The sequence below is a fragment of the Nilaparvata lugens genome, chromosome 12 (assembly GCF_014356525.2).
Source record: "Nilaparvata lugens isolate BPH chromosome 12, ASM1435652v1, whole genome shotgun sequence".
NCBI classification, from domain to species: Eukaryota; Metazoa; Arthropoda; class Insecta; order Hemiptera; family Delphacidae; genus Nilaparvata; species Nilaparvata lugens.
Genome location: NC_052515.1, coordinates 6,447,484 through 6,461,606, shown reverse-complemented (window position 1 = coordinate 6,461,606; position 14,123 = coordinate 6,447,484). Strand labels below are relative to the sequence as shown.

Genomic DNA, 14,123 nt, shown 5'->3' with positions numbered 1-14,123 from the left:
AGAATATAAAGTTTAGCCTGTGATATTTTGCTGATATAAAATTATTGTTCTATTTTTTATATTATATTTTTTATCGCTCTATATATATTTTTTGCCTCGATTGATCTTTGCATTATTTGTGTAATATATGTATGAAATTTTCATGGTGTGCAATTTATTTTTTATTCCTCATCTCTATAGTATAAGTATCATTTTTATATATATTTATTATTTATTGAATTACAAGAGTTATTGGAGAAGCCCATATCTAGGCCTATCAAGATTCTTTAAGACTGAATACTATTAGAAAACCACGACCTAATTATATCAAATCTCATGCTTTACCGACTGATGCCAAGCAGGAGGCTAATCGTTATTTAAATATAAAGAATAACGTGACACACTATACTAAAAAAATGTATGTATTTTTTTTCTTTTATTCCATGTTATTCAAAATATCAGCCAACGAATATTACTTATTAACTAATCAAATTTGAAACGGGAACTTCATCATAGCTGTTGTTTTGGCTATCATTGTTGTTACAACTTTAGCCGACAGATAGTGCTGTCGGAGGAGAACTGTGATTACAAGCCAGCTGTTTCTGTTTACTTTTTAGATTATGTTGTAACACATTGTTTGGTCACATACGATTTTAAAAATTATTTTATTAGCAGTTTTTATAAAAATGTAGGTGGAGGAAAAATGTTGTGTATATCACGAGTGAAAAATGTTTTTTCTCCCTCAGGAAAATTGTTGCCCTCGGCTTCGCCTCGGGCTTCAAACTTTTCCCTCAGGGAGAAAAAACAGCACTTTTCACTCTAGATATACAAATAACTATTTTATGAGTAATTTCTCAAATAGAAACTTTTTGAAGATATTATGAGAATCATTTTATTTCACGAGATTTGAAACAGGAATAAAGTAGAGTATGTAATCCAAAAGAAACGTATCAAATGATATTTCTCAGATACATATCAGGTACCAGACACATATCATAAGAAAACCCAAAAAAAAATACTGGAAAAACTGAAAACCCAAATTTTGGGCGTATCCTCGGCGTAATTAAGAAGCCCTCTGAAGACACCAATGTTTATACCCTAGCTGAATTTTTGTATAAAATTTGAACATCAATTTCTCTCAGTTAGTTCTCGAAAAATGTGAAAAAATGCCAGGAAACGCTAAGAAAATGCAGTTATACCGCCTATTTCGAGCGTATCTTGCCGTTATCCAAAAGTCCACTCAAGACTAAATTTCTAGACCCTTGCTGAACTTTGGTATGAAAATTTGATCATATTCTATTGTAAAGTGATCGAAATAATACAAAAAAAGACATATTGTCAAGTAGAATAAACATAATAATAGACAACTCACGTCATAATGATGAATGAACAAACATCATGTTCAGAATTAATTTCTGATCAGAAATAAAGTTCGATTTCTATTTTCCAACATGAATATTGTTCAGTAAACCGTAAATCATGCAGCCTACTAGTGGAAATAATTATTGATCTCCAGTTCTCGAGTAGACTTCCCAAGTTTAGTGAATTTTTTGTGTAAATAAGGTGGTTTTTTGTGCGTGTAACTTAAAAAAACTTGAAGGAATCAAGTTGAGAACTTAATGAGTGGAATATGAGGTGTTTACCTCTCCTATATTTTGGTATATCGGCTATATTCCAAGAATGGTGAGTTTTCTGTTGAATTTAAGGTTTCATTGTCCCTTTAATATAGTGGACTACTCATATCTACTCCACGTGTTTTCAAACTTCATTATTCCAAAGAAAAATTCCTAAAATCAAGTCCAACTCTCACTGACAACATACTGAAATTTAATGTACGGAATATCCATATACCAAACTGATTAATATCTCAATTTAATTTAATGTACTGAATATCTATATACCAAACTGATTAATATCTCAATTTTTATTGATATTTTACAAGTAATGAATAGGCTAATAATACCGCTGTTCCGATCATATTGAATGGAAACTGTGCAAACCAGAGAGCATTGATAAAGCATTGATAAAGCTCAATCATTACTTACAACCATTTTCTTTGGTATTCAATATTTTTCAAACAATTTTTTTGAGTAAATTATAGAATAATCAATTACAATGTTAATCAGAGTAATTTCACATTCTAAAATGTAACATTCAATACTCTTTGGTGATTAACAAACAGGCCCATGATTAACTGGCCCTTGAGTGACCATTCGGAGTTTCACTAATATCCAACTGTAACTTCACTATATTCAATAAATATTCATAAATAGTGAAAAAGATGGAACATAAACTACCTATAACATGGTATATCTTCCTAAGTACCTTAATACCTTCTTCTTCAGCCTTTACCCTCACTTGTGGTTCCATCTACAAACGTAAGCTAATATAACCATATACCACAGTCCAAACCGTTTTAAGTAACCGTGTCTTAGCAAATAACAGAGGATTCTCCAAGTTTGTCAAAACTTGATAAAGCTCAATCATTGCTTACAACCATTTTCTTTGGTATTCAATATTTTTCACACAATTAATAATTTTTTTGAGTAAATAATGAAACCTGGTCAGTAATTAAGACTTTGTGGATATTGCTGTAATTTGTATTGATCCAATCCTGATGTAAATTGATACTTGCAGCATAAATAGATGCCATAAATTTCGCAGAAGTCTTTCAATATCTTAGAGATATTATTTCGCACTACATTACTTGCACCTTTTTTCCTTCACATGGAGTAATCTATATGAATAAAAATTAAAAATCGAGCCTCATTCGATAACTTTTTTATGTGTGCACCGAATTTGATGATTTTTTTAGTTGTGTTTTTTATCTTCAGGATCAGATTTATGGCCTATCAAGTTTATAATCCGACTTCAGGACTCTTCCCTACGGTCCAAAGTTCGCATGTAATCTTAAAGGTGCGTACAGATATACGCGCCACGAACATGAGCAATTCACTTTTAATCAGCTGACTATACCTGTATTTTTACAGAAACGGTAAGATACAGATATAAAAAGCTTGGCATCAGCTGATTAAAAGTGAATTGCTCATGTTGGCGGCGAGTAAATCTGTATGCACCTTTAGGGAGGAGATTTGTGAGATGGCCACACACAGAAATAAAAATCAGCTGTTATAATCATCACTTCATACAACAGCCATCGGTAGATAGTAGACAAGAGGGTGTGCTGCCAATACCTACTATGTATACCTGAGTAATAGTAGGTAGGTATTGGTGCTGCTCCATAACTGCCCATGAATTTTATTCTGAACGCCCTGACGGAAAACAAAATGACTGTTCTGTGTGTAACCATCCAGCAGTGCAGTCTCAGGTTAAAGACTTACATGCTCTAAAGACATTGCTTTGTTTCCAATAATTTTGTGCTGTCTTCGGTGTTTAGAATTAGTTGATTTTTAGTAAATTATCTATTTTGTAGTTGAAAAATTATCTATATAAATAAAATGCCGCATCGCGCCTCCTCAGGTGTGAATCCAGTCAAAGTTTGTCATAAAATGCATTAAACTATTTGGCGGTACAAAGTTCGCCGGGCCAGCTAGTAGTATATACGTAAATTATATTAAATTTCCTGCATGCTCTTTGAAGACAAAAATCAAGTTCACCAGATCTTGTCTCTATAACTCTCTCTCTCTCTCTCTCTCTCTCTCTCTCTCTCTTTCTCTCTCTCTCTCTCATTGCATAACTCTGAAGTTCATTTCATTTTATTTTCTTACATTTTCTTTAAAGATTCTCCTCTAATCTAGTCAATTTTTCGGATTTCCAGAGACATTATTTTTCCTCATTGATGATAATCATGCTGTCTGAATTCATTTTTACTATTCATCTTTAATTCATCTTCTATTCTCCAGTTGAGTTATCAAATTTCAAATTGAATTTCTTGCTTGGAATCATTTTTTCTGATTCTGTTATTGCAGCTATGCTTTGATTCCTGGTTTTTATGGTGGCAGCAGGATGATAAAGGAGCACTTGATGCAAGGGAAGTTCCTGAAATCATTTCCCGGACAAACGTAAGCTAAAAATGATTAGATAACAATACAGTAGTAATAGAAATTATTGTTTTCAATGTGATTGAGATGAATCTTTCATTATACACCACTTGAAGTTACATAAATAGTGGAGTCAATGTCCTAAATCTTCTTCAAGGAAGAAAATGGTATTATTACGTAAGGAAATTTTCAGCCCCACGGTCCTTCACCTTTACCTCAACCCTAGGTAATTCATGCCGATTTATTCCAAAAATAGGCATTGATATTTCCTAACAGAAAAAATCAGATTATAACATAATATTATCACTTTGATTCATTCTATACCTTTCGAACAATATTTCATGATAATATTGTTGAATGAAGGCTCAGTACAGATTTTTCATGGAATTTTGAAATGTGGAATCAGTTGATCTCGATTTGTCTTCAAATTTGCTATCTGGTTCATTTTGAAATGTGGAATTTTAAAATAATTAGGTTTATTTTTTTCAATTTTCAGCTGTGAACTTATTCCAAATATAGGACTGCCGTATCCCGAATACCACGCTGGGGACTCTCACTATGCGACAAAACTGTTATCTCTCAATTCTTACATTTGTGCAGATATGAAGTTTGTGAGTATTTATTCAATATTCTTCATCGATTTTTCACTTTTTTTCAATAATCCTAGGAGAGCTATGACATCATTTGAGAAATCATGTGTAATGAATGTTAGCTCTTTGAATTTATCAATATTTTTCTCTCTAGGAAATTCAATTCCATGGTGGGTGAACAGTGAAAAGTAGTTAGTTGTGCAACTAGTGCGCAAAGTGACACTTTGCTGCACCAGAAGAAACGTCTACGCACGAGCCGTAGGCGAGTACGGAAAGGTTTCTCGAGTGAAGCAAGGGAATTTTTTCGCATGAATTTCACATTAAATTTTTCCTACAGTTATCATTGAATATAAAACGTGACTAAATATGAAAAGAATGTCCTGAAATCTACCAAATTATTGTGATTAATAACAATTTTAAATCATTTTTTAATTTATAATCCAATAAAAATTGTTCTATCAATAAATTTCAATTTTTTTTTCATTTTCAAATCTTTTCAATTTTTTTAATTTTCAATTTTTCTTTTATTTTTGAATTTTCAGATTTCTAAACTTGAAAAATTTTACTTAAAATGTTTAAATTTTCAAAGTTTTAGTTTTAAATTTTCTATATTTTAAAATTTTTAATTTTGATAATTCATTAATTGGTTTTAAATATTTATTTGGCAAAATTACATGAATAATTTCCATTGAAGTTGAAAATTCTCAGCCAAAAAAAGAGACTGTGAATGGATTGGAACCCTCAACCTCATCATATTCTTGTCAATAAATTATTCACCCATCAATACAGTTTGTTCTCAACTGAGCTACTGAGCCACTCTCAGATGATTGATTGCTTGAAGGGGGTTTATTTGATGTAAGCATTGAAATGACCACCACAGTCAGTGTTACCAACTTAATTTCGATTTTCCCGCACTGGTCCTCTATATCAGGGCTCTCCATTCTACGGCCCGCGGGCCACATCCGGCCCGCGGATGGATTTTGTCCAGCCCGCCGAGAGTTATGGCAACAGATTTTTAAAAATATATATTTATACACATTTTTGACAACAACTGTGAGTTCAGTACTCTTCTCTTATTGGCCACTCCATTTCTTAATAAGTGTAAAATTAGCGGTGAACAAGCAGAGATCAACCATTGTGAAATATTAGCAAATGGTCTGCAGGGACTGTACTTGTCCCTTTATGAATGCTACAAAGAAGGTAACCTACTTCCATTTTACAGTTCTCTCCCAGAAAAAAGACTTTAAAAATATAAAAAACCATGCTCAAGCTATGTTTTCTCTTTTTTGAATCTACCTACAAGTAGTGTGAACAGACATTTTCAAAAATGAAGTTTGATAAATCCAAATTCTTCCCTGTCAGATGAACATTTGAAATCAATATTAATGATCGGAATCACAAAGTTTGATCCTAATGGCTGGACAATTCAATTGGAGAACAAATTCTCACTGAAAATGAGTACCTATTCTGTTTTAGCATGGTAACTTTTTACAAATTCATACATTGTCAAGTTTTCTCATGAGTTTTTTACACCCAATAAATTGGACTTTGTATTAGAATGAAATTTATTGGTTAGTTTCTTCCTACTTAAAACTCCTCATATTATATAATAAGTGTACACCCCCCAAATCCCCCGTCGTGTGTGTCCCCACAATTCAAATTCCACGTACATCATTGTTATTGGCCCTCTAAGCTTCCCAAAAATTAACAATGTTGCCCTTGGATAAAAAAGTTTGCAGACCCCTGCTCTATATAACCCACCAACTATTTTTTGTTGTCATGCAACAAATCTGGAGTATGCAAAGTACTCACTTTGTTCACTAGTGCGGAAAAATGATTCATTGCGGCCTGCAATCAGTGCAGAAATTGTCACTTTTCAAGGTATCTGTGGAAAAAAACATTATGCTCCACTTGCCGAACATCTGTTAACATGATTGTTGAATTTTATATTCCGTTTTGAGGAATGAATGGATTTCAGCTTGTATGATGAAATCCTCAAAATTTTATTCATGTATGATATTATATTGAATCATACTATACAATCAAATGTCAACTATCGGTGCATCAAACCAATTCAGGGCCAATTTCTGGAATCCCGGGATTGAAATTAGTCAATGCCGAAATCCCAGCATTGAAACTCATAATCAGGATTGACATCCCAAATTGTGATTTGCAGATGAAAACAACTTGATATTTTGCTTTATTGTAGTTTTCTCGTGCTTACTGGATTCGAAAATTCATAAAGTCTTTCATTCTTTCTCATAGAAGAATCATCACTCAATTTTGTTTCTGTTACGAAGCCGCTCTCAATTTGTTGCTGTTCAACTGTTGCCGTGACTACATTTGGAATAATTGAGCGTGTCTAGCCTTGGTCAATTTCAGACCTTCATTGGTCAACAGCTGATAGCCAATCGTAGCTCTTGAAATTGTTTTCACATTGGCAAGCTAGTGCTAATATAATGCACCAGTACCGTAATATTCACATTGCTTCTCTATCATAAATTGCTGGAAAGTGGGGGAATTGATGTTAATTTCCCGATGGGAAACACCATTGGTTTTCATATTCTTCTGCTCAATTTCTAAGCTTTCGGTTTACCATGGATTTATAATGGTGTAACTACAATGACGCCTCGATTATTTGACTTTCAGGAACATAGAGTGGAGCTATAACGACACACTGCTATTAAAGTTTAGGAGCTTCCCACACGAATGAATCACTCCAGTTGTAACAACCGAAACTGGAAGCACAATTTTTTTCGATAAATCAATGGTTTGACAATATCAAGTCGTTTCCATTCATTATGAATTATGTAATGATAATTTCTCAGGAGGAAATGAATCCAATCATTTCATAATTCTTGCACTTAATTACAGGCAGAGCCCTACTATAAGACGGAAGCAGTGCATTTGTATGACAACATTGATCACCACATTTTTCACCCTTATAAGGAACCAGGTGTGGAACGGTCTTTCGGAATTCAAGATAACGGTTTCATATTGGGCCGGGCAAAATACTATGACAGAGAGGAGAAACCGTTTAATATTTGTGAGTTGCACTTCAATATTATCATTCAATAAATGATATAGTTTAATTTATAATCAGAAATTAGGAATATAAGAGCTTTCATCGAACTGTAATGGTGAAATCATCATAGAAGAGCTTTCTCTATGGTCTGGTTGATAACATTGGGGTGTGTGCACACAGAGAGCAGTCAGCTATTCCGGGTACCAGCAATCTAGGGAGAATAGCCAATGGATAAAAGGATATCTATAGAAATGAAATGGAAATAGTAACTTTTTTTAAAAAACACTTTTCTTTTTTTAATGAGTTTTCCATTTTATTTCTTTTACTGGAAGTTGCAATAGTTATCATTCCAATTTTCATATTTTATTGTTTCACCAGCCATCAGGCTCGCTTCGCTCGCCATAACCGTCTAGCCAGGGGGCTCCGCCCCCTGGACCCCCGTCTGGATCGTCCAAGGATGAGATCAGCAGGCTCGCTTCGCTCGCCTGCATTTTTCATTTGAGCATTTTCATCATATGTTAGGACGATCCAGCCAGGCTAAACGTCTGGCTGAACGGATATGGCGAGCGAAACGAGCCTGACTGCTAGTAATATAATATTCCCAGGAATAGCTCTGATTGAAGTAGCAGTGCCCAATCAATTTTTCCGCGATAAATGCATTTCAATCTTCAACTTGGTGCCAACCTAACAAAGTCAACTCAACTTAATGCCAACCTGACAAAATTATTAATTTAGTTACCAGTTAACAACTATTTTGAAGATGTAATCTTTAGATTATAGTTCTATATTAACATATGGTATGTACATTTTTCAATTATAATTGAGAGAATAAGAAGAATATACATGCTGAGAGACGAACTTTAAACCCTTAAAAACCACCCTTAGAGTTGAAATATTGCAAAAGATTCCTTAGTGCGCCTCTAAAGGGCCAACTGAACATAGCTACCAAATTGGAACGTTTTTGGTCCGGTAGATTTTTAGTTCTGCGAGTGAGTGAGTCAGTGAGTGAGTCAGTCAGTCAGTCAGTGACATTTCGCTTTTATATATAGATGATAATAAATATCTATATTCATATAAGAATACTAAATAGCCCACCTTTGAAGTATGGTATTGGAGACAGATGCTCAAGTTGAAATGGACTGACAGAATTACTAATGATTCCCTTTCTATTAGGTTTCAAAAGAATTGGAGCTGAGGGAGTAGAGAAAAAAAACTGGAAAAATACGGACTCTTGGTCCATATTTGAATATTTCTACAAACCCTTTGTGTGTGCACCTTTACTAACTAACTAAACATACCTGTGAAATTTGAACGTTTTTATCCCAGTAGATTCCTGTTGATGAGTAAAATATTTGCAAGATTGTGTAATATTGCTTATTACAAAAAATGTCAATGAATCTTCAAGGATGCATGTGAAATCTCATCCCTAGAAGTCTCTTACTGTACAGAAGATTTCCGAGCTTGTGGATTGAGGAAAAAATTCAATTTTTTTTATAAAATTGAAGAAGTACTTTCCCTCAAATAATTTTTCCTCTCAGAATCATGTGCAATAGCCTAACAACAATTGTTTCATTCACACCGGAATAAGAACGGGAATTTCCATATTTTTAAACGTATAGTTCACATTTAATTAACAAAAAATATATTCATCAATCATTTTGAGTCATTTCAATCAGAAAATATAAAATTTTCGGCGTGCCAGGAACTGAAGGAACAAACCAAAAGGAACAGTTTTGGGCTTTAAGCCTGATGTTCCTTTCACAATCATTCATAGTTAAGAGTAATATTGTATCTACCAATGTATAAATAAACATACTATATTGTTCTGGAAGATGGGTGGAAAATGCGGAAAACATGACCACATAATATAATAGTTGAAGTTATTTCAAAATGTCGAAAAACTTAGGAAATTTGTAATTATAAGTCGGAAAAACGTAGTTTGGTCTCTGAGAAGTTCCAAATGGAGAAAAGCGGCTGCATTGTATGGACGTATAGATTACTGAATTATATGCCAATGACTGGAAATGTACACGCTTTTCCAATATTCGAATTGAACGCATGATTGTAATACTTGAAGCTGTTTCACAGCACTGCCTAAACATATACCTAAAAATGCTTGTGACTCCTACAGTCAATTAAAAATTGTCAGTTTCTCTGTGATCAATCCACATCTCCACTAGTTAATTGTGCTATCAGAAATAGTCCTAATGAATATTTTATGTACATTATAATGTCAATAATATTCAATATAAATTGATAGTTATCAACGGCATATAATACGAAAAATATAGTTTTCCTCCACCTACTGTCTAAAGTACTTACTCTACTCCCTGAAACCTAATACTAAAGTGTCACTTTTTCGCTCTCGGTAGTAAAACTCAGAAAACAGAAAAACTCCCTAGGGAGTAAAAGTGACTCCATTTAAATAACATGGGGAGCATCTCTATTTTGAAACTTACATTGTAATAGGTTAGAAGGTCTAAGCTCAGATGAGAAAGCATAATAGAGGTGTCTGTCATTGAGTCAACTGAATTCAATACCACAACCAGAAATTTGATTAACTCATGAAATATATGTTTGTATGATAATTGTTATATTCTTAATATTAGTAGACGATAAAAATGTATACAATTTTTAAAATATTTTATTCTATTCAAAATACCAGCCAACAAATATTTTTTATCTGCAATTCAAATTTGAACCGCGTGATCTGCTACCATTTCTGGTAGCTGCTCAGCTGATATAATTGTTACAACTTTTGCCGATAGATAGCGCAATCGGCAGTGCCAATCAGACGACCGATTTTAGGTTTTAGATTTAGGTTATGTTGTTAGGAATCATTGTCACCAATACGTAAGTTATTAGAATGATTTTATTTGCAGTTTCTATTAAAAAATGTAGATGGAGGAAAAATGTTGTGTACATCACGAGCGAAAAATACTTTTCCTCCCTCAGGAAAATTGCTGCCCTCGGCTTCGCCTCGGGCTTTAAACTTTTTCCCACAGGGAGAAAAAGTCGTACTTTTCACTCTAGATATACAAATAACTATTGCTGTGAAAACACTTCGAATACAATCATAAATAATTATGGTTGTGAAGCTTGTATCGGTATTGTGAATGTAGGCTTTGGATGTAATCATTCTTAATGCCTCAATGTATTACTGTTCAATGATAACGATCCTCTAGAACTGTAGGCCTATCAACTTAAGTATCCTTAGCTATTAGTCAATGCGTAATTGATGAATTTTCATATAATCATTCAATCAAATTATGTTCTGCGGAGTAGGCTATACTTTCAACTCATCAATCTCATTATACAGTACTATAGAAAATAGATCCTCTTGTGCCTGTACCAATGAATGAATAAAATTAGGAAGTAAGTTATAATACAAAAATGTATTGGAAGGACCGCTCATCTTCGGTCAGAAACCACCTGAAACTACATAATATTCACTCATTAATGTAGTTTCATTACTGTCCTACTCACGCACAAGAAGTTTATGTTGGCATCAACCTCGAAAACATTCGCTCTAACCCGAAATTAGGACAATGGATCCGTCACTGATGCTAAGTTGGTTCCACTTAGGCCAATTTCATACATTGAGAACGAGTAAATAACTCACATAACCTACTGATGCTGATAAGCTGCTAACGCTAAGTCAGTCTCATTCTAGACAGTTTGAAACAAGTGTTAAACGTGTATGAACACTCACATAATAGTTAGTACTTGAAATAACTAGTTTGAACATTCACAGAACAACCAATTATTGAACCATTATTTTCTTGGGAGAATTCCAACATTGGCAGACCAGTAGCGTTTCAGTGTAAACAGCCACAAAAGAACCAATGATTGAACCATCAGAAAACCATTGGTTTGCATGGGAGAGTTCAAACATTGGCAGACCAGTATCAGTGTGAACACTTGCATAAGAGTCAATGATCAAACCATTGATTTTCATTAGAGAATTCCAAAATTGGCAGACCTGTATCAGTGTGGACACTCACTTAAGAATCAATGATCGAATAATTGTTCCACACTTTCTGTTGAACAGACGTTGATAGTTGATGCGGTTCTGTTCCAGATACGGGAAAATACTTGAAAACATCCAAGGGCGACGGCACACTGAAACCACCCAGGGGCCACAAACAGAAGCACAAATTGACCTTCAAGCATTCTGACAGTTCTGAGGCATCGCAAGATGACAGTGGGTCCATTTCCCAAGCAAAGCACAAAGCTCCAATAAAGAATGCGAAGGTGGCTTCAAGGATGGTGTCTGATTCTGAAAGTTCTGAGTCAGTTGAGAAGTCGGATCGTGACAGAAGTATCTCCAAGAGTGATGACAGAGAAGTTGTCCAAGAAGCGAATAAACCTTCAATGCCAGGCAATCAGGTGCTTGGCGCTGCTTCAGGAGGAGCTCTGGCCGGGGGGAGGAAGAAGCTGGAAAAGGGAGTAGTTGGTGCTAAAAACCGCGGGAAAGATGTAGTGGAGGGGGCGAAAAAAGTTGGAGATTATATGGTGAAGGGGGCAAAAAAGCATGGTGATGATATGGTGGAAGGGGCAAAAAATCTAGGAACTAATATGGTGAAGGGGGCAAAAAAGCATGGTGATGATATGGTGGAAGGGGCAAAAAATCTAGGGAAGAATATGGCGAAGGGGGCAAAAAAGCATGGTAGTGATATGGTGGAAGGGGCAAAAAATCTAGGAAATAATATGGCAAAGGGGGCAAAAAAGCATGGTGATGATATGGTGGAAGGGGCAAAAAATCTAGGAAATAATATGGCGAAGGGGGCAAAAAAGCATGGTGATGATATGGTGGAAGGGGCGAAAAATCTAGGAAGTAATATGGCGAAGGGGGCAAAAAAGCATGGTGATGATATAGTGGAAGGGGCAAAAAATCTAGGAAGTAATATGGCGAAGGGGGCAAAAAAGCATGGAAGTGATATGTTGGAAAATGTAAAAGAACGTGGAAAGAGTGTGTTGGAAGATGCACGAGATCGTGGTAAGAGTATGGTAGATAAAGGTACGAGCCATGCAAAAGGAATAATAAAAGATGTGAAGAGCCGTGGAGGAGATTTAGTGGAAAAAGGGAAGAGTGGTGCAAAAGGAAAAATGGAAGATGTGAAGAGCCGTGGAGAAGATTTGGTAGGAAAAGGGAAGAGTGGTGCAAAAGGAATAATAAAAGATGTGAAGAGCCGTGGAGAAGATTTAGTGGAAAAAGGGAAGAGTGGTGCAAAAAGGAAAATGGGAGATGTGAAGAGCCGTGGAGAAGATTTGGTAGAAAAAGGGAAGAGTGGTGCAAAAGGAACAATGGAAGATGTGAAGAGCCATGGAGGAGATTTGGTGGAAAAAGGGAAGAGTGGTGCAAAAGGAATAATGGAAGATGTGAAGAGCCGTGGAGAAGATTTAGTGGAAAAAGGGAAGAGTGGTGCAAAAGGAAAAATGGAAGATGTGAAGAGCCGTGGAGAAGATTTGGTAGAAAAAGGGAAGAGTGGTGCAAAAGGAAAAATGGAAGATGTGGAGAGCCGTGGAGAAGATTTGGTAGAAAAAGGGAAGAGTGGTGCAAAAGGAAAAATGGAAGATGTGAAGAGCCGTGGAGAAGATTTGGTGGAAGAAGGGAAGAGTGGTGCAAAAGGAATAATGGAAGATGTGAAGAGCCGTGGAGAAGATTTAGTGGAAAAAGGGAAGAGTGGTGCAAAAGGAAAAATGGAAGATGTGAAGAGCCGTGGAGAAGATTTGGTAGAAAAAGGGAAGAGTGGTGCAAAAGGAATAATGGAAGATGTGGAGAGTGCAGGGAAGGCAGTAGTGGACAATTCACCTGTTGTTGGGAGGAAGAGGAAGAGAAGGAGGAAGAAACATCATCAAAATTGAAGTTTGCTAAGGCTGGGGCTTGTTTCATAGAGTAATAATTTAGAAGTCATGTAATACAGGGATAGACTATTGTTACTTCTACCTGAATTATTCTGGTATGTTTTTTTGAACTTTTCAAGGTAGCCTGGATATGAAAAGAAAAATAAAATGAACTTTAAATGAAATGAATGAAAATGAACTTTATTCTGCCTCTGAGTAATACAACAGTTAAATACAATAATCGTTTCAGAATATAAAGTATAGCTGATACTAGACAAAACAAGTATAGCTTTGATGAGATTCTCTGTGTACTGTCAGCATTGCTCCAATGGAAAGTATTGATGATATATAAAACGTGTGCTGCCAGTTGAAAGTGAATCTTACCTCGATAGTTGTGTGATAACCCTTCAGAAAGTCATTGTTGAAAGGAGACTACAATTAATTCATAACAATTATTCCTTATACAGTATCTTTCAAAGAGGACTCAATTATTGTTCTATATTCATATTAGGCCTGAATAATTTGGAGAAGATACCATGTTGTATCGACTTATAGTTTCTGGAATTTTAAAATCTTTATAGTTTCTGAAACTTATAGTTTAAAATTTGCAACAAAAATTTTCTTACATCAACCTTAGGCGGGATGTACACCGGAGAAACGCATTTCGTGAAGCCCTCTTTC

At 35.0% G+C, this 14,123-nt stretch overlaps 1 protein-coding gene across 1 annotated transcript; it reads left to right on the top strand.

Annotated features, from left to right (window-relative positions):
* Positions 1–1,463: 1,463 nt before the first annotated feature.
* Positions 1,464–13,463, top strand: LOC120353914. The gene is made up of 5 exons (XM_039439438.1): positions 1,464–1,662; positions 3,909–4,001; positions 4,477–4,591; positions 7,445–7,616; positions 11,677–13,463. Exons 1-5 carry the CDS (start codon positions 1,610–1,612, stop codon positions 13,461–13,463), a joined length of 2,220 nt encoding a protein of 739 aa, XP_039295372.1. The 5' UTR covers positions 1,464–1,609.
* The last annotated feature ends 660 nt before the right edge of the window (positions 13,464–14,123 follow it).